The 22,436-nt window shown below is 42.4% G+C and overlaps 1 protein-coding gene across 1 annotated transcript in view; it reads left to right on the top strand.

Moving 5' to 3' along the window:
* Positions 1-22,436, top strand: part of LOC122936382 (probable cation-transporting ATPase 13A5) — a 214,237-nt gene that overhangs the window by 49,872 nt on the left and 141,929 nt on the right. Inside the window, exons 2-5 of the mRNA XM_044292566.1 lie at positions 6,527-6,700; positions 9,775-9,906; positions 12,273-12,343; positions 12,430-12,510. Of these exons, the coding sequence (XP_044148501.1) occupies positions 6,527-6,700; positions 9,775-9,906; positions 12,273-12,343; positions 12,430-12,510 (458 nt within the window). The remainder of the gene's footprint in view (positions 1-6,526; positions 6,701-9,774; positions 9,907-12,272; positions 12,344-12,429; positions 12,511-22,436) is intronic.

Genomic DNA, 22,436 nt, shown 5'->3' with positions numbered 1-22,436 from the left:
CAAACCGGATGGAATAGCATGCCGCTGCAAGATGCTATGGTAGCCATGCTGGTTCAGTATGCCTTCAATTTTGAATAAATCCCCAACAGTGTCACCAGCAAAGCACCCCCAAACATCACACCTCCTCCTCCATGCTTCACGGTGGGAGCCAGGCATGTAGAGTCCATCCGTTCACCTTTTCTGCATCGCACAAAGACACAGTGGTTGGAACCAAAGATCTCAAATTTGGACTCATCAGACCAAAGCACAGATTTCCACTGGTTTAATGTCCATTCCTTGTGTTCTTTAGCCCAAACAAGTCTCTTCTGCTTGTTGCCTGTCCTTAGCAGTGGTTTCCTAGCAGATATTCTACCATGAAGGCCTGATTCACACAGTCTCCTCTTAACAGTTGTTCTAGAGATGTGTCTGCTGCTAGAACTCTGTGTGGCATTGACCTGGTCTCTAATCTGAGCTGCTGTTAACCTGCGTTTTCTGAGGCTGGTGACTCGGATGAACTTATCCTCCGCAGCAGAGGTGACTCTTGGTCTTCCTTTCCTGGGGCGGTCCGCATGTGAGCCAGTTTCTTTGTAGCGCTTGATGGTTTTTGTGACTGCACTTGGGGACACTTTCAAAGTTTTCCCAATTTTACTAACCTTCTTTTCTTAAAATAATGATGGCCACTCATTTTTCTTTACTTAGCTGTTTTTTTCTTGCCATAATCCAAATTCTAACAGTCTATTCAGTAGGACTATCAGCTGTGTATCCACCTGGCTTCTCCACAACTGATGGTCCCAACCCCATTTATAAGGCAAGAAATCCCACTTATTAAACCTGACAAGGCACACCTGTGAAGTGAAAACCATTTCAGGTGACTACCTCTTGAAGCTCATCAAGAGAATGCTAAGAGTGTGCAAAGCAGTAATCAAAGCAAAAGGTGGCTACTTTGAAGAACCTAGAATATGACATATTTTCAGCTGTTTCACGCTTTTTTGTTATGTATATAATTCCACATGTGTTAATTCATAGTTTTGATGCCTTCAGTGTGAATCTACAATTTTCATAGTCATGAAAATAAAGAAAACTCTTTGAATGAGAAGGTGTGTCCAAACTTTTGGTATGTACTGTATATATATATATATATATATATATATATGTTCTAAAGCCTTTTTTTTTGGGGGGGGGGGTGTATTAGTGGGGAAAAAGAGAAAGACCTTATTAGCCGTTGTGTGGTGGAGTGAGAAAATTACAACCCTTTTTGGCAAAAAAAAATATTATTTGCGTTTTACGGCAGCAGTTATATGTTCTAAAGCCTTTTTTTGTTGTGTATCAGTGGGGGGAAAAGGGGCTTATTAGCCATTGTGTGGAGAAGTGAGAAAATAAATGCCCTGCTTGCGTAGTGACAGCCAAATTGTCACCATTTGGAAGAGGGATTACTACTGGCTATCCAAAATGTTAGACCCTCGCTACCAGTCCAAAATGGGGGCTGAGAGGGAGGACAAACTGAAGTACTATAGAGACATCCTATGTAGTCAGTTGGCCGCTGCCTATCTGTGCCATCGAATATCCTCTCTGCGCTCACGTTCCACTGCCACGGTTGCTGAGGGGTGGGGCGGGGGCAGGAGCAGTACAAGCACCATCAGCAGTAGCCTGAGTCTAGAGTCACTGATGAGCAGCTTTCTTCACTCACATTGTGAAGAAACTACTCACCAGCAGCTAGATATAGAGCAGAACCTAAACCAGCAGGTGGCAGCATACTTGGAGTGTACCCTGCCAGCAATCATTGAAGATCCGCTGGACTACTGGGCAGCCAAACTGGTTTGTAGCCACAACTGGTCAAATTTGCCCTGGAAAAGCTATCCTGCCGGGCCAGTAGTGTGGCATCACAGCGGGTGTTTAGTGCAGCGGGGGCAATAGTTACCCCAAGGAGAACTCGCCTGTCCACCCAAAATATGGAGAGACTGACCGTTGTCAAGATTAATCAGGCGTGGATCAGTCAGGATTTCCACCCACCAATGCCTGATGCATCAGATTAGATGATCCATGCTGCCTCACCCAAACCTTGACAAAAGAGACCGGTTTCTTCTGGCTACCTGCCTCAGCTACTATTTTGATGCTGACACCCACCTGATACCACACATCTGATGCCAAGTGCTCCTTCTTACACCCACCATCGTCAGCGGGTACTGTTAGTGACACCCACCTCCCAACTCTGTCACCGGGTCACTTTGTGGTCTCCTGATGCTACTGCCCCCTCCACACTATGTCACCTTGCCACTCTGTGGTCTCCTGATGATGCTGCCACCTCCACACTATCTCTTCCCAACAAAAAATTAGTGAAAATTATTTCCAAGTATAGTAATTGTTTTTATTAATCATGATTAAAAAGGACAAGTAAATATAACATGATGACAGGAAATCCCAAAAAATAGTGCCGCCTGACAATTTCTAACCTTCCTGTGTCACAGGTAAACAAGTGTAAACAAAATTCATAAGGCAAGAGACATTAGTTAAAATTACTATCACAAATGAGCACAATTAAATTAATCTATTTTGAGGTGGTTATCTCACCCTAGTTTGTCACTAATTCCTATCCTATCTCTAGGCATTAATTCCACTGTGCTCATTCGTGATAGTAATTTTAACTAATGTTTCTTGCCTTATGAATTTTGTTTATACTTGTTTACCTGTGATACAGGAAGGTTAGGAATTGTCCACCAGCGCTATTTTATTGGATTCCCTATCATCATGTTATATTTACTTGTCCTTTTTAATCATGATTAATAAAATCAATTATACTAGGAAATAATTTTCATGAATTTTTTGATGGAAAGAGATATATTTATTGAGTGTTCCTATGAGGTTTGGTGAGATTGTTGTTGGATCTCGTTTTGTGCACCTCCACACCATGTCACTTTGCCACTCTGTGGTCTCCTGATGCTGCTTCCACCTCCACACTATGTCACCTTGCCACTCAGTGGTCTCCTGATGCTGCTGTCACCCCCACACTATGTCACCTTGCCACTTTGTGGTCTCCTGATGCTGCTGCTACCTCAACACTATTTCACCTTGCCACTCTGTGGCCTCCTCATGCTGATGCTGCCACCTACACGCTCTGTCACCGGGTCACTCTGTGGTCTCCTGATGCTGCTGGCACTCCACACTATGTCACCTTGCCACTCTGTGGTCTACTGATGCTGTTGCTACCTTAACACTATGTCACCTTGCCACTCTGTGACCTCCTCATGCTGCTGCTGCCACCTTCACACTATGTCATTGTACCACTCTGTGGTCTCCTGATGCTACTGCTACCTTTACACTATGTCACCTTGCCACTCTGTGGTCTCCTGATGCTGCTGACACCTCCACGCTATGTCACCTTGCCACTCTGTGGTCTCCTGATGCTGCTGGCACCTCCACACTATGTAATTGGGCCATTCCTTGGACTTCTCATGCAGTTTCCACCCTCTCCACTTCATGACTGGCCCACTATTTTTCCTTTTTTGGCATGGTTGCCATCATCATTTAATTGACCCTTCTTCTGATCTATCAGAAGGAAGGGAACATGAGACACACAATGGATCCTGTCTGTGTAGCAGCTGGCCTGTATAGTCCAATCAGAATTGGCTTATAATTTGGTAGCCAAAAGCAGGAGTGGGTACAAAACACAGAAGACATTCAAATATTTCATTCACATGTCATCTCTGTTCTGGATACACTCCTGTTTTTTTGGGGGGCATTAGCAATACTGATGGATTCCTGACCAAATGTTGACCGAGTGAAGGCAGATGCTCAACAGACAAGATCTATTTTTTGGGGGTTATTGTTCGGATGGATCAGAGGAAGGGCAAAATAATCAGTGACGTCAACACAAACTTACTGCTGACACCCTCTCCACTCTGTCAGGGTGGCTCTATTTGTATGAGTGTTTAATAGAACAGGTTCTGTAAACATCTATGTGGAATCAGCTGACGATGGTTTAAAAGAAGTGTGCTCTTTCACGCTATAGTAGAATCTTGGGTCTCTGCATGTTTCTTTATACCTGACGCTAACATCGACCTGTAAAGGCCTCTTTCACACAACCGTTTTTAACGTTTACGGGCTGTTTTTTGCGTTTTGTATATGGTCCGTATACAGAACCATTCATTTAAATGGTTCCGCAAAAAAAAAAAAAAATGTACTCCGTATGCATTCCGTTTCCGTATTTCCATTTTTCCATTCTGTTGAAAGATAGAACATGTCCTATTATTGCCCGGAAATCACATTCCGTGGCTCCATTTAAGTCAATGGGTCCGCAATAAAAAAAGGAACACATACAGAAATGCATCCGTATGTCTTCCGTATCCGTTCCATTTTTGCGGAATCTATTGAAAATTGTATTCCCAGTCCAATTTTTTCTATGTAATTACTGTATACTGTATATGCCATACAGAAAAACGTAACGGAATAACCAAACAGAAACGGAAACACAACGGAAACAAAAAACAGAACAATGGATCTGTGAAAAACGGAACCACAAAACACTGAAAAAGCCATACAGTCGTGTGAAAGAGGCCTAAGGTTGAGTTCACACTTGAGTTATTTGGCCCCGTAACTGCCCAAAGAAGTGGCGAGGCCCATCATCTGCATGTCATACTGACTCACAGTATTGTTTCACTACCACAGCAGACTCACCATGCGTGTTGCTGCAAGGCACAGTGTTCTAAATCACTATACAGGCTTTCTGCAGCAAGGAAATATCATTTTTTACGCGATTCACCACAAATTAATTTGGATCGAAATTCGCCCATCACTAAACAAAATATCCGACCTCTGATGAGGCGAAGTAAATTAGTGAAGTCCCCCGAGACTTCATAGAATAACTTCGGTATTTGATTTGTAAACTGAAAAAAAGTGTTTAAAACTTGGCCGAGTTCGGGTCAAAGTTTTAAACTGTCTTTTCAGAGTGCTATAAAAATGCAAATTGCGCAATCGCTTCGTGCAAACAAGTGAAAATGACTTTTTGACGCCAGAATTCTGAAGTGACAGAATGATAAATCAGGGCCATTGTCTTTATGTTTTTATTTTCAGTTGAAACCCATCATAGTACTTTTAAATGTAGTGATTTGCCCAACATTCCAGCCTTTCAGATATTAAAGTAATATCCACTCAGGAATTTTGAGGTCAGAATACAACTAAACATGTTCAAACTTGCTATACAATGTATTTAACATTTACTGCCACTCTGGGTCTTAATTAACTTCATAGTACAGTGTGAATTGTGTTTATTTATTAATTCTTTAATCAAATAGAAGAATATTTTACTCTATTCCATGACTGAAATATTAGCATTACTTGAAAATATTCATGTTATACAGTAAAGACATATAATGATAAGTTTGCCTATTAAATGCAAATATTCTTGATTTTCCTCACACCATACATACAGCAGGAGGATACCTATAACTTTACAAGTTTATTCTACTACTTACATGACTTTAAATGCATGGAATATTTTAAGTATTTATACAATTGAATGTTTATATGTGGTTCGGCATATGCTGTAGATGCACTGATTTATTTTTTAAGTTAAGAGTCAGATTCTGATACTCTGAATGAGGAAGGGTGTTTCATGTAAAAGTAGCTGCTACATCAACCCTTATTAGAATCTTAAAGTGTAACTGTCGTTCTATTTTCATTTTTGTATAGTATAGGGCAGTGATACTGACCATCTTTGTAATATACTTTAATTACTGAAATCGTACATTTCTATTAGAAAAATAGCGCTAAAGTGGCCAATTTTGGGCCTTAGCAACGCTTCTCTGTCTTCTGTTTACATAACACAGTCAGTGTTAGCAAGTCTCCACTGGTATGTAAACAGAAGACAGAGGAGCGTTGCTAAGGCTCAAAATAGGCCACTTTAGAGCTAATACCACTTTACTGCAGTTAACTCATCCTAATCCTGCCTATAATGATATCACCTCTGTGTACAGATAAAACAGTTTCCACCATTCACAATAGGTGATTGTCAACGCTTATCTACTCTTTCCTTATACAATGACCTTTGCACAGGTTACAGAACATGCTTAGAAAAATGTCCCGAAGAAGTCAATGAGGTCCCCTCCAGACCATTGTGTCTATGGCTCATGTGGCTGCCATAAAGCAATTTATTTTAATGATTTGTAAATACTGAACAGTTTCGGCAAGATGGCGACCCCCATAATCATGTTCAGGATTTAAAATAAAAAAAATCTACAATCAGAAAAAAAAAAACATTACAAAAAATATGTGTTGCTATCTGGTTTTAACTGGCAGATAACATTTTTGGTGACATATTTCCTTCAAGTCAGAAAGAGAAGAGATTTAAATGTATAAATTACATTATCTTGAATTTTTCCCCCCCACAAAAATATACATCAATCTAGTCAACCTATCCTGCCCTATAACATGCTTCCTGCAGATTACACTGCATTTTATGGTAACAGGTCCTCTTTAAATATATATGTTTATTCAGGTGTTTACAGTGTAACAGCCCAGTTTTACATTATTCTTCTATTATTTTTATTTTTAGGAAATATTTGGATTCAAATCAGAGAGGTGGAGGAAAGTTCTGTGTCTTCTGGGTTACATGTTTTCTATAGGACTCCTTAAGTTACTCTTTTATTGGAAGCCAGAGCTGGATGTTTGGTGTCACTGTGTTCCATGCAATTTAGCAGATGCTGATACAATCTTGCTACGAACAACTGTGAGTACAGTGTATTGTCAGTTATGAAATTACTATGAATAGTATACATTTATTGCACTATATTACAAAAGGAGAAGTAATTCCTAGGCCAACTTTTTTTGATTGGTACATATTTTGGCCCAAAGCTTCTACAGGCTAGTATTGATCGTGAATATTCTTATCGCAAATTTTTATTGCGAATATCGGCACTTCGAGAATTTGCGAAGATCTAGAATATAGTGCTATATCTTCGTAATCGCAAATATTCTAGATTTTTTTTTTAAATCAGTACCCTCACTAATTTTTGCTTGTGGGCCAATGATAAGGCTGCAGTGTCTTTGTCTGAGCTTAGTAGCATCCCTAGCAACCAATAGGAAAGTTGCTTACCCCTTACTATATAAGAACCTCCCAAGCAGCCATTTTCTGCAGTTTTTTTTTTTTTTTTTTTGCAGTTCTGAGTGAGATAGCAGTGTCATTGCTGTACTCTGTGCATTGCTAAGTCATCTGGATCCTTATCCAATTACATTAGACAGTTAGTTAGCTCATATATATAATACGAATAGTTAGTGGAAGATAGTCAATGTAGGTTAGATAGTGATATAGTGTAGCAGATAGGTTCCAGTGCAGGTTGTTAGGTAGTGTTATAGGAATTACTGTTTCTCTGCTGTCCATGCATACATGCTACAGACATAGTGTTGTGATGTCACAACAATACTTAGTGCACCAATCAGTAATATCTACTCAGACCTGATAAAATGTGAAGTTGCACGTATTGTGCCAAAATATATGCATATCATTAGTGCTGATTTGCGCAATCGCAAATATATTGGAGCACTCTATTTGCATATAAAGCTATTGTTCTGCCTTACATGCGAATGTAATCAAAAACAGTGCTGTAATGTAAAATTACTTACAGCAATCAGGAGTTCTTCCTCACAGTCATGAAAGTTGTTGCCAACTATTTTCTCCAGTCTCAGGAAACTTCTAGCGGCTTGAAAAATGTAGCAAAAGTGAACCATGCCTGTATTGTGTGCGCAATGCGCAATGCGAAAATATTACATTGCCAATTTTCGCAATCAAGAAAATACTTACTGGAGATCATGAATTCTAGAATTTGCTAATTTATGGCGAATGTTAGGCCTAAAATTTGCAAGATATCGTGAAAACAAATATTGCCTATGCTGCTCATAACTACTACAGGCTACCAATATCTGTTGCTTGAAAAAGACTATGCAGCTATGTTGCACTTAATTGCTGAATAAACCACTACTATAAAAAGAGGCAAGGAGTACTACAGTTTCTTCTTTTTCAATTGTTGGCTGGGGACAACACTGCAAGCATTGCCACTTATTGGATCTGGAAATATACAGTAGTGTTACTATTGCATTTCTTTTATGAATAAACATTTTTGGCACTATATTACAAAAAGAGAAGTAATGCCCATGCCAACTTTTTAATGATTGGTACATACAGTCAGGTCCATAAATATTGAGACATTGACACAATAAAAAAAAATGTTCTAACATTTACATCCAAATCAGGTGAATGGTGTAGGAATTACAACAGTTTGCATATGTGCCTCCTACTTGTTAAGGGACCAACAGTAATGGGACAATTGGCTTCTCAGCTGTTCCATGGCCCGGTGTGTGTTATTCCCTCACTACTAGATAAAAGGTTCAGAGTTCATTTCAAGTGTGCTATTTGCATTTTGAATCTGTTACTGTCAACTCTCAAGATGAGATCCAAAGAGATGTCACTATCAGTGAAGCAAGCCATCATTAGGCTGAAAAAAACAAAACAAACCCATCAGAGAGATAGCAAAAACATAAGGCGTGGCCAAAACAACAGTTTGGAACATTCTTAAAAAGAAGGAACGCACCGGTGAGCTCAGCAACACCAAAAAAAAACGGAAGACTACGGAAAACAACTGTGGTGGATGCCCGAAGAATTCTTTCCCTGGTGAAGAAAACACCCTTCACAACAGTTGGCCAGATCAAGAACACTCTCCAGGAGGTAGGTGTATGTGTGTCAAATTCAACAATCAAGAGAAGACTTCACCAGAGTGAATACAGAGGGTTCACCACAAGATGTAAACCATTGTTGAGCTTTAAAAACAGGAAGGCCAGATTAGAGTTTACCAAACGACATCTAAATAAGCCTTCACCGTTCTGAAACAACATCCTATGAAGATGAGACCAAGATCAACTTGTACCAGAGTGATGGGAAGAGAAGATTATGGAGAAGGAAAGGAACTGCTCATGATCCCAAGCATGCCATGTCATCAGTGAAGCATGGTGGTGGTAGTGTCATAGAGTGGGCATGTAGGTCTGCCAATAGAACTGGTTCTCTTGTATTTATTGATGATGTGACTGCTGACAAAAGCAGCAGGATGAATTCTGAAGTGTTTCGGGCAATATTATCTGCTCATATTCAGCCAAATGCTTCAGAACTCATTGGATGGTGCTTCACAGTGCATATGGACAATGACCCAAAGCATACTGCAAAAGCAACCAAAGAGGGAAAAGGGAAAGAAGTGGAATGTTATGGCATGGCCAAGTCAATCACCTTACCTGAATCCGATTGAGCATGCATTTCACGTGCTGAAGACAAAACTGAAGGCAAAATGCCATAAGAACAAGCAGACAGTTGCAGCAGAGGCCTGGCAGAGCATCACCAGGGATGAAACCTAGCGTCTGGTGATGTCTATGCGTTCCAGACTTCAGGCTTTAATTGACTACAAAAGATTAGCAACCAAGTATTAAAAAGTGAAAGTTTGATTTATGATTATTATTTGGTCTCATTACTTTTGGTCCCTTAACAAGTGGGAGGCACATATGCAAACTGTTGTAACTCCTACACCGTTCACCTGATTTGGATGTAAATACCCTTAAAATTAAAGCTGACAGTCTGCAGTTAAAGCACATCTTGTCAGTTTCACTTCAAACGCATTGTGGTGGTGTATAGAGACAAAAATGTTAGAATTGTGTTGATGTTCCAATATTTATGGACCTGACTGTATGTTGTCCCAAGGCGTCTACGAGCTACCAATATCAGTCTTTTACTTTGTGTCTAACTGTCTTACAATCTTTCTGCAGGGAGAACTTAAAGACTACATAAAGAAGTTGGTCATCCAGGTCAGACTTAACAGAACAATGAAACCTGGGTATCCAGTTATTAGTGATGAAAATTCAATTATAAGCAGATCCATAATGGAGCCAGAAGGGAAGGTAAATCTGCCCTGTCTGAACAGCAATGCTAATTATGATAATGATGGTGTAAACTCCGGAGCGGAGAAAGTGCCATAGCTAATGGGTGCTTGCTGTTTAACACAGTAGAAACCAAAGACTAATTTCTGATATAGGCATTAATGCTGATTGCAGCCATTTAACCCCTCAGGTGGCTTGGTCAAATTTTACCACATCTGAAAGGTCAAAAAAAAACTAGAACTGCATGCTTCCTGAGCAGGAACATCTCACCCTGGCTTAGATTGGGGGCCAAGGCGTTCCATTGAAGTAATAAGTCAGAGTCTGTACTAGGCTTCTAGGCTTATTGCTGGCATATTCCAATTCAGACATGCAGGTGACAGCATTGTACTGGTATAGACTGATTTTTGTATATTGTAAAAGATAAAATTCCATTACTTTATACAAATTGCAATCTAATGATTGCATGATGGGGTTTACATGGGACCTAAAAAAATATAAATATATATATTTTTTAAATATCTAAAAATTAAAATCACCCCTCATTCCCCAAAATGTAAATAAAAATAAACAGTAAAAAACTAAACATTATAAGTAGTGATGAGCGAATTTCAGGATAAATTTCATTCACCACGAAGCCGAATTTCCTTGTGCTTCGCAGTAGCAAATCGATTTAAACTGAAATTGTGTAAAAAAATAAATAAATACCCACCTGATCCATTTGGTCATGACGGACTAGCCACCACCATCTTGCTTAATGATCTCGGCAGAAATCCTGTGCAAGGTGACGTATGACCTCACCATACTGCCAGCATGATGATGTCATCTTGGGCCGCGTGATATTTCGCGCCAGACCCTCAAGCAAGATGGCGGCTAGCCCGCTGCGAGCAAATTTATCAGGTAAGTATTATTTTTTATTTTATTTTACACTCTCTTATTTATATCAGATGGTGCAATCATTCATGAAAGCAGCATCTGAAGGGTACAATAACAGGGAGCGGCACAATCACCACTTACTGTCATTGCACCCACTACTTACAAAGAAATGTGCTTTGTGATGAAGTAATTTGTCACAAAGTGGATTTTTTTTTTTGAGCAAACCAGCTGAATTGAATTTTTTAATACTTCACTCATCACAAATTATTAGGTATTGCTGCACACAAAAATACCTGTACTATTAAAATATTAAAACCTTTATCTCATATGGTGAATGGTGTAACAAAAAAAAACAATATTGCCCATTCACCCAAAAAATGATGGCTTTAATAAAAACAACAGCTACAACTTCACATAGCTCCATAAACATAGCTATATAAAAAAGTTATGGGAGTCAGAATATGGCATTGAAAAGAAAAAAAAAAATCATAATTTTTTTTTTTCAGTATTAAAACACAAGAAAAACTATAACAATATGGTATTGCCATAATTATACTGACCTGGAGAATAAGGCCTCATGCACACGACCGTTGTGTGCATCCGTGGCCGTTGTGCCGTTTTCTGTTTTTTTTCGCGGACCCATTGACTTTCAATGGGTCCGTGGAAAAATCGGAAAATGCACCGTTTGGCAGCCACATCCGTGATCCTTGTTTCCTGGCCGTGAAAAAAATATGACCTGTCTTATTTTTTTCACGGCCAACGGTTCACGGACCCATTCAAGTCAATGGGTCCGTGAAAAATCACGGATGCACATAAGATTGTCATCCGCGTCCGTGATCCGTGTCCGTGATCCGTGTCCGTTTTTTCCTATTATTTCAATGGAAAACTTGACTTAGATTTTTTTTTATTTTTCATGTCCGTGGATCCTCCCAAAATCAAGGAAGACCCATGGACAAAAAAATGGTCACGGATCACGGACCTACGGACCCCGTTTTTGCGGACCTTAAAAAAAAACGGTCGTGTGCATGAGGCCTAAAGGAAATATGTTAGTTTTACTGCATCGTGAACTGCAAAAACAAAATCCTTTCCACCTTCCCACTACATAATAAAACAAAGTTATGTCTCTGGGAAGGCAGGGAGTTAAAAAATTAAGCCGCAAAACAGGAAATTGTTATGTCAGGATGGTGTTAAAGTATATCTCCCAGATATAAATTTAAAAAACTAATGCTGTACCACTTAACACAGTAGCAAAGTGCATTTCATTATAGAAATACAAAAGGATAGGCACCCATGCTGTAAAGTCCAGTTATTAGTAGGAAAACATTAACTGTGCACCCCTAAGCTCCTGTCTCAAAGAATGTGTTAAAAAAAAAAAAAAGGTTGTCCTGATGGAACAATAACATTTAAGGCACATGATAAGGAAATGTGCCATAGCTAAATGTATTTTAAATATATTAAAAGTCCCTTTACTTTATTATATATTGTTTACTGATATTTATGATTTATGCAATTAGGTGAGATACATTCAAGTACAAAAAATTCGTTATGTCTGGATCCCTTCTGAGAGCAAGTTTGTGAAAACTGGGTAAGGACCATAGACCAGACAAAAGATATTTAAAAATATATAATATCAATCCATAAAATATGTCATTCATGGCATTGTCTTTTTAGTATTCTGGAGGAAAGCCTCTCTTGCTCAGACATACACTCAAAATACGGTTTTGGCCTAAGTAAAGAAGAACAGGAACTCAGGTAAAACACCCCATAATATTTACCAGTTTGATTCTTCAGTTGAAAATAAAAAATGTATCTTAAATTGTTTTGCTAGTTTCATGTAATTAAACAGATTCATTGAATAATGAAAGTTAATGTATCAATTTCTCTCATTTAATACAGGAAATGTGTGTAAATCATGTTTTTATGTTTAACATATTTGTAAAGAATGTTTGGCGATATTATTTTTAATTTTTAATGTCAATATCTATATTTAAACAAAAAACATAAAATCCTCCAGTTTTCCCACTGGCCATTAAGACTAATATTAGGTGCCACTTTTTGATCTGAATAGATCACTTTACTGCTTTTCTATACACAGAGGTGATATAATTACAGGCAGGATTAGATTGATGGATAAGACAGGATCCACCATTCACAATAGGAGATTGTCAAAGCATATTTATTCTTTCCTTGTACAATGACATCTTCACAGGTCCCCTCTGTACCATTGTGTCTATGGCCCATGGGGCTGCTGTAAAGCAATTTTTTTTAATGCTTTGTACATGCTGTTAAGAATAGCTCAGGGAAGATGGCTGACCCATAATCATGTTCAGGAAACAGAATAAAAAAATCTGCCATCAGAAAATTAAAACAGATTAGAAAAAGGGAGATGTGTTGCTATCTGGTTTTAACTGGCAGAAAACATTTTTGGTGACACATTTCCTTTAAGATCTCCATTTGCTGTTGGTGCAAACCCAGCTGGTGAAGATCTGTCTCCTACAGGTACATAGCTCATTAGTAGAGTTGAGCGAACACCTGGATGTTCGGGTTCGAGAAGTTCGGCCGAACATCCCGGAAATGTTCGGGTTCGGGATCCGAACCCGATCCGAACTTCGTCCCGAACCCGAACCCCATTGAAGTCAATGGGGACCCGAACTTTTCGGCACTAAAACGGCTGTAAAACAGCCCAGGAAAGGGCTAGAGGGCTGCAAAAGGCAGCAACATGTAGGTAAATCCCCTGCAAACAAATGTGGATAGGGAAATTAATTAAAATAAAAATTAAATAAATAAAAATTAACCAAAATCAATTGGAGAGAGGTTCCATAGCAGAGAATCTGGCTTCCCGTCACCCACCACTGGAACAGTCCATTCTCAGATATTTAGGCCCCGGCACCCAGGCAGAGGAGAGAGGTCCCGTAACAGAGAATCTGTCTTCATGTCAGCAGAGAATTAGTCTGCATGTCATAGCAGAGAATGAGGCTTCACGTCAGCCACCACTGCAACAGTCCATTGGCATATATTTAGGCCTAGCACACAGGCAGAGGAGAGAGGTCCCGTAACAGAGAATCTGGCTTCATGTCAGCAGAGAATCAGTCTGCATGTCATAGCAGAGAATGAGGCTTCACGTCAGCCACCACTGCAACAGTCCATTGGCATATATTTAGGCCCAGCACACACACAGGCAGAGGAGAGAGGTCCCGTAACAGAGAATCTGGCTTCATGTCAGCAGAGAATCAGTCTGCATGTCATAGCAGAGAATGAGGCTTCACGTCAGCCACCACTGCAACAGTCCATTGGCATATATTTAGGCCCAGCACACACACAGGCAGAGGAGAGAGGTCCCGTAACAGAGAATCTGGCTTCATGTCAGCAGAGAATCAGTCTGCATGTCATAGCAGAGAATGAGGCTTCACGTCAGCCACCACTGCAACAGTCCATTGGCATATATTTAGGCCCAGCACACACACAGGCAGAGGAGAGAGGTCCCGTAACAGAGAATCTGGCTTCATGTCAGCAGAGAATCAGTCTGCATGTCATAGCAGAGAATGAGGCTTCACGTCAGCCACCACTGCAACAGTCCATTGGCATATATTTAGGCCCAGCACACACACAGGCAGAGGAGAGAGGTCCCGTAACAGAGAATCTGTCTTCATGTCAGCAGAGAATTAGTCTGCATGTCATAGCAGAGAATGAGGCTTCACGTCACCCACCACTGCAACAGTCCATTGGCATATATTTAGGCCTAGCACACAGGCAGAGCAGAGAGGTCCCGTAACAGACAATCTGGCTTCATGACAGCAGAGAATCAGTCTGCATGTCATAGCAGAGAATGAGGCTTCACGTCACCCACCACTGCAACAGTCCATTGGCATATATTTAGGCCTAGCACACAGGCAGAGCAGAGAGGTCCCGTAACAGACAATCTGGCTTCATGTCAGCAGAGAATCAGTCTGCATGTCATAGCAGAGAATGAGGCTTCACGTCACCCACCACTGCAACAGTCCATTGGCATATATTTAGGCCTAGCACACAGGCAGAGCAGAGAGGTCCCGTAACAGACAATCTGGCTTCATGACAGCAGAGAATCAGTCTGCATGTCATAGCAGAGAATGAGGCTTCACGTCACCCACCACTGCAACAGTCCATTGGCATATATTTAGGCCTAGCACACAGGCAGAGCAGAGAGGTCCCGTAACAGACAATCTGGCTTCATGTCAGCAGAGAATCAGTCTGCATGTCATAGCAGAGAATGAGGCTTCACGTCACCCACCACTGCAACAGTCCATTGGCATATATTTAGGCCTAGCACACAGGCAGAGCAGAGAGGTCCCGTAACAGACGATCTGGCTTCATGTCAGCAGAGAATCAGTCTGCATGTCATAGCAGAGAATCAGGCTTCACGTCAGCCACCACTGCAACAGTCCATTGTCATAAATTTAGGCCCAGCACCCAGGCAGAGGAGAGAGGTCCCGTAACAGACAATCTGGCTTCATGTCAGCAGAGAATTAGTCTGCATGTCATAGCAGAGAATCAGGCTTCATGTCAGCCACCACTGCAACAGTCCATTGGCATATATTTAGGCCTAGCACACAGGCAGAGGAGAGGTTCATTCAACTTTGGGTAGCATCGCAATATAATGGTAAAATGAAAATAAAAATAGGATTGAATGAGGAAGTGCCCTGGAGTCCAATAATATATGGTTATGGGGAGGTAGTTAATGTCTAATCTGGACAAGGGACGGACAGGTCCTGTGGGATCCATGCCTGGTTCATTTTTATGAACGTCAGCTTGTCCACATTGGCTGTAGACAGGCGGCTGCGTTTGTCTGTAATGACGCCCCCTGCCGTGCTGAATACACGTTCAGACAAAACGCTGGCTGCCGGGCAGGCCAGCACCTCCAAGGCATAAAAGGCTAGCTCTGGCCACGTGGACAATTTAGAGACCCAGAAGTTGAATGGGGCCGAACCATCAGTCAGTACGTGGAGGGGTGTGCACACGTACTGTTCCACCATGTTAGTGAAATGTTGCCTCCTGCTAACACGTTGCGTATCAGGTGGTGGTGCAGTTAGCTGTGGCGTGTTGACAAAAGTTTTCCACATCTCTGCCATGCTAACCCTGCCCTCAGAGGAGCTGGCCGTGACACAGCTGCCTTGGCGACCTCTTGCTCCTCCTCTGCCTTGGCCTTGGGCTTCCACTTGTTCCCCTGTGACATTTGGGAATGCTCTCAGTAGCGCGTCTACCAACGTGCGCTTGTACTCGCGCATCTTCCTATCACGCTCCAGTGCAGGAAGTAAGGTGGGCACATTGTCTTTGTAGCGTGGATCCAGCAGGGTGGCAACCCAGTAGTCCGCACAGGTTAAAATGTGGGCAACTCTGCTGTCGTTGCGCAGGCACTGCAGCATGTAGTCGCTCATGTGTGCCAGGCTGCCCAGGGGTAAGGACAAGCTGTCCTCTGTGGGAGGCGTATCGTCATCGTCCTGCCTTTCCCCCCAGCCACGCACCAGTGATGGACCCGAGCTGCGTTGGGTGCCACCCCGCTGTGACCATGCTTCATCCTCATCCTCCTCCACCTCCTCCTCATCCTCGTCCTCCTCGTCCTCCAGTAGTGGGCCCTGGCTGGCCACATTTGTACCTGGCCTCTGCTGTTGCAAAAAACCTCCCTCTGAGTCACTTCGAAGAGACTGGCCTGAAAGTGCTAAAAATGACCCCTCTTCCTCATCCTCCTCCTCCTCCTCCTGGGCCACCTCCTGTTCCATCATCGCCCTAAGTGTTTTCTCAAGGAGACATAGAAGTGGTATTGTAACGCTGATAACGGTGTCATCGCCACTGGCCATGTTGGTGGAGTACTCGAAACAGCGCAACAGGGCACACAGGTCTCGCATGGAGGCCCAGTCATTGGTGGTGAAGTGGTGCTGTTCTGTAGTGCGACTGACCCGTGCGTGCTGCAGCTGAAACTCCACTATGGCCTGCTGCTGCTCGCACAGTCTGTCCAGCATGTGCAAGGTGGAGTTCCACCTGGTGGGCACGTCGCATATGAGGCGGTGAGCGGGAAGGCCGAAGTTACGCTGTAGCGCAGACAGGCGAGCAGCGGCAGGATGTGAACGCCGGAAGCGCGAACAGACGGCCCGCACTTTATGCAGCAGCTCTGACATGTCGGGGTAGTTGTGAATGAACTTCTGCACCACCAAATTCAGCACATGCGCCAAGCAAGGGATGTGCGTCAAATTGGCTAGTCCCAGAGCTGCAACGAGATTTCGCCCATTATCACACACCACCAGGCCGGGCTTGAGGCTCACCGGCAGCAACCACTCGTCGGTCTGTTGTTCAATACCCCGCCACAACTCCTGTGCGGTGTGGGGCCTGTCCCCCAAACATATGAGTTTCAGAATGGCCTGCTGACGTTTACCCCGGGCTGTGCTGAAGTTGGTGGTGAAGGTGTGTGGCTGACTGGATGAGCAGGTGGAAGAAGAGGAGGAGGAAGCCGAGAAGGAGGAGGTGGCAACAGGAGGCAAAGAATGTTGCCCTGCGATCCTTGGCGGCGGCAGGACGTGCGCCAAACAGCTCTCCGCCTGGGGCCCAGCTGCCACTACATTTACCCAGTGTGCAGTTAGGGAGATATAGCGTCCCTGGCCGTGCTTACTGGTCCACGTATCTGTGGTTAGGTGGACCTTGCTACAGATGGCGTTGCGCAGTGCACACTTGATTTTATCGGATACTTGGTTGTGCAGGGAAGGCACGGCTCTCTTGGAGAAGTAGTGCCGGCTGGGAACAACATACTGTGGGACAGCAAGCGACATGAGCTGTTTGAAGCTGTCTGTGTCCACCAGCCTAAATGACAGCATTTCATAGGCCAGTAGTTTAGAAATGCTGGCATTCAGGGCCAGGGATCGAGGGTGGCTAGGTGGGAATTTACGCTTTCTATCAAATGTTTGTGAGATGGAGAGCTGAACGCTGGCGTGTGACATGGTTGAGACGCTTGGTGACGGAGGTGGTGGTGGTGGTGTTGGTGGTACATCCCCTGTTTGCTGGGCGGCAGGTGCCAACGTTCCTCCAGAGGCGGAGGAAGAGGCCGAGGCGGCAGCAGCAGAATAGGCCGAGGCGGCAGCAGCAGAAGAGGTAGCAGGGGGAGCCTGAGTGACTTCCTTGGTTTTAAGGTGTTTACTCCACTGCAGTTCATGCTTTGCATGCAGGTGCCTGGTCATGCAGGTTGTGCTCAGGTTCAGAACGTTAATGCCTCGCTTCAGGCTCTGATGGCACAGCGTGCAAACCACTCGGGTCTTGTCGTCAGCACATTGTTTGAAGAAGTGCCATGCCAGGGAACTCCTTGAAGCTGCCTTTGGGGTGCTCGGTCCCAGATGGCGGCGGTCAGTAGCAGGCGGAGTCTCTTGGCGGCGGGTGTTCTGCTTTTGCCCACTGCTCCCTCTTTTGCTACGCTGTTGGCTCGGTCTCACCACTGCCTCTTCCTCCGAACTGTGAAAGTCAGTGGCACGACCTTCATTCCATGTGGGGTCTAGGACCTCATCGTCCCCTGCATCGTCTTCCACCCAGTCTTGATCCCTGACCTCCTGTTCAGTCTGCACACTGCAGAAAGACGCAGCAGTTGGCACCTGTGTTTCGTCATCATCAGAGACATGCTGAGGTGGTATTCCCATGTCCTCATCATCAGGAAACATAAGTGGTTGTGCGTCAGTGCATTCTATGTCTTTCACCGCTGGGGAAGTGATATGGTTCTGGATCTGACTCCAATAGTCAGTGATGTATTGTTGATGTATTGCTCCGAATGATATAAAATAATTGGCATACGTACGCCTTGAAAGAGAGATCACACACAGACTGTCACAGAGAAGTCAGTCAATGCAAGATGCTGCGTTTATTGAGATTACATGATATTTTATAGCAAAAAAGAGGAACTTTATGACTCGGCTAATTTTGATGATCTAATTGTCACATTACTAAGTCCCATGACAAGGTATCACATTATCACTCCATACTTTAGCAATGTCAGCACTATGTCAGCAATTTCAATATCATAAAGTGTTTAGTAAGGGATTATTAAGGGAGCTGGCTGCTACTTCAGGGGCCATCTTGTTTGTTAAGCAAACTGTTAGATATAATACAAGCAAGTATACATTTGATACTAGATATATAGATATATGATTCCACAACAGAAGGGCTAGGTGGATGCCCTTGGGAAACCCTGCCAGCGGAGTCTTCAAACAGCATAAGAGACTGCTGCATAACTTGAGGCTGAGACAGTTTCCCTGGTATGCATGGGGGTGATGTGACAGACTGATGGGGTTGGTTTTCAGGCGCCATCTGTGCGCTTTCTGCAGAAGACTGGGTGGGAGATAATGTGAACGTGCTGGATCCACTGTCGGCCACCCAATTGACTAATGCCTGTACCTGCTCAGGCCTTACCATCCTTAGAACGGCATTGGGCCCCACCATATATCGCTGTAAATTCTGGCGGCTACTGGGACCTGAGGTAGTTGGTACACTAGGACGTGTGGATGTGGCAGAACGGCCACGTCCTCTCCCAGCACCAGAGGGTCCACTAACACCACCACGACCATGTCCACGTCCGCGTCCCTTACTAGATGTTTTTCTCATTGTTATGGTTCACCACAACAACAAATATATTATTTGGCCCAATGTATTGTATTCAAATTCAGCGGGATATAAATTTGAGGCCTAGTATTTAGGCGCTAGGTGACCGGTATGGATTTAGTGACAGAATTAGACTTGGAAATGCACAGAAGCGTGTGTGTGAAGTTATTCTGAATGACCCAATGTGCACCTTGAATATTATATACCCTTTTTGGGATAGATTTCAAATAGCTCTGATATAGCAGGAACCACTAAATTATGAAATTGCTAAATTGGGAATTGTACTTCAACCCAGAACAGAAAATGTGCTTTGACGGGCACTAAATAACTTTCCCAGCTACAACAGTACAGCGGTAACGAGAGATTTAGAGGGATTTAAATTTGAGGCCTAGTATTTAGGCGCTGGGTGACAGGTATGGGTTTAGTGACAGAATTAGACTTGGAAATACACAGTAGCGGGTGTGTGTGAAGTTATTCTGAATGACCCAATGTGCACCTTCAATATTATATACCCTTTTTGGGATAGATTTCAAATAGCTCTGATATAGCAGGAACCACTAAATTATGAAATTGCTAAATTGGGAATTGTACTTCAACCCAGAACAAAAAATGTGCTTTGACGGACACTAAATATCTTGCCCAGCAACAACAGTACAGCGGTGGGTAACGAGAGATTTAGAGGGATTTAAATTTGAGGCCTAGTATTTAGGCGCTGGGTCACCGGTATGGATTTAGTGACAGAATTAGACTTGGAAATGCACAGAAGCGTGTGTGTGAAGTTATTCTGAATGACCCTATGTGCACCTTCAATATTATATACCCTTTTTGGGATAGATTTCAAATAGCTCTGATATAGCAGAAACCACTAAATTATGAAATTGCTAAATTGGGAATTGTACTTCAACCCAGAACAAAAAATGTGCTTTGACGGACACTAAATATCTTGCCCAGCAACAACAGTACAGCGGTGGGTAACGAGAGATTTAGAGGGATTTAAATTTGAGGCCTAGTATTTAGGCGCTGGGTGACAGGTATGGGTTTAGTGACAGAATTAGACTTGGAAATACACAGTAGCGGGTGTGTGTGAAGTTATTCTGAATGACCCAATGTGCACCTTCAATATTATATACCCTTTTGGGATAGATTTCAAATAGCTCTGATATAGCAGGAACCACTAAATTATGAAATTGCTAAATTGGGAATTGTACTTCAACCCAGAACAAAAAATGTGCTTTGACGGACACTAAATATCTTGCCCAGCAACAACAGTACAGTGGTGGGTAACGAGAGATTTAGAGGGATTTAAATTTGAGGCCTAGTATTTAGGCGCTGGGTCACCGGTATGGATTTAGTGACAGAATTAGACTTGGAAATGCACAGAAGCGTGTGTGTGAAGTTATTCTGAATGACCCTATGTGCACCTTCAATATTATATACCCTTTTAGGGATAGATTTCAAATAGCTCTGATATAGCAGAAACCACTAAATTATGAAATTGCTAAATTGGGAATTGTACTTCAACCCAGAACAAAAAATGTGCTTTGACGGACACTAAATATCTTGCCCAGCAACAACAGTACAGCGGTGGGTAACGAGAGATTTAGAGGGATTTAAATTTGAGGCCTAGTATTTAGGCGCTGGGTCACCGGTATGGATTTAGTGACAGAATTAGACTTGGAAATGCACAGAAGCGTGTGTGTGAAGTTATTCTGAATGACCCTATGTGCACCTTCAATATTATATACCCTTTTAGGGATAGATTTCAAATAGCTCTGATATAGCAGAAACCACTAAATTATGAAATTGCTAAATTGGGAATTGTACTTCAACCCAGAACAAAAAATGTGCTTTGACGGACACTAAATATCTTGCCCAGCAACAACAGTACAGCGGTGGGTAACGAGAGATTTAGAGGGATTTAAATTTGAGGCCTAGTATTTAGGCGCTGGGTGACAGGTATGGGTTTAGTGACAGAATTAGACTTGGAAATACACAGTAGCGGGTGTGTGTGAAGTTATTCTGAATGACCCAATGTGCACCTTCAATATTATATACCCTTTTGGGATAGATTTCAAATAGCTCTGATATAGCAGGAACCACTAAATTATGAAATTGCTAAATTGGGAATTGTACTTCAACCCAGAACAAAAAATGTGCTTTGACGGACACTAAATATCTTGCCCAGCAACAACAGTACAGCGGTGGGTAACGAGAGATTTAGAGGGATTTAAATTTGAGGCCTAGTATTTAGGCGCTGGGTCACCGGTATGGATTTAGTGACAGAATTAGACTTGGAAATGCACAGAAGCGTGTGTGTGAAGTTATTCTGAATGACCCTATGTGCACCTTCAATATTATATACCCTTTTAGGGATAGATTTCAAATAGCTCTGATATAGCAGAAACCACTAAATTATGAAATTGCTAAATTGGGAATTGTACTTCAACCCAGAACAAAAAATGTGCTTTGACGGACACTAAATATCTTGCCCAGCAACAACAGTACAGCGGTGGGTAACGAGAGATTTAGAGGGATTTAAATTTGAGGCCTAGTATTTAGGCGCTGGGTCACCGGTATGGATTTAGTGACAGAATTAGACTTGGAAATGCACAGAAGCGTGTGTGTGAAGTTATTCTGAATGACCCTATGTGCACCTTCAATATTATATACCCTTTTAGGGATAGATTTCAAATAGCTCTGATATAGCAGAAACCACTAAATTATGAAATTGCTAAATTGGGAATTGTACTTCAACCCAGAACAAAAAATGTGCTTTGACGGACACTAAATATCTTGCCCAGCAACAACAGTACAGTGGTGGGTAACGAGAGATTTAGAGGGATTTAAATTTGAGGCCTAGTATTTAGGCGCTGGGTCACCGGTATGGATTTAGTGACAGAATTAGACTTGGAAATGCACAGAAGCGGTGTGTGTGAAGTTATTCTGAATGACCCTATGTGCACCTTCAATATTATATACCCTTTTAGGGATAGATTTCAAATAGCTCTGATATAGCAGAAACCACTAAATTATGAAATTGCTAAATTGGGAATTGTACTTCAACCCAGAACAAA

This window comes from Bufo gargarizans, chromosome 4, assembly GCF_014858855.1.
Source record: "Bufo gargarizans isolate SCDJY-AF-19 chromosome 4, ASM1485885v1, whole genome shotgun sequence".
Taxonomy (NCBI): Eukaryota; Metazoa; Chordata; class Amphibia; order Anura; family Bufonidae; genus Bufo; species Bufo gargarizans.
Note: the sequence above shows the minus strand (reverse complement) of the source record. Positions and strands in the feature narration are given on the sequence as shown.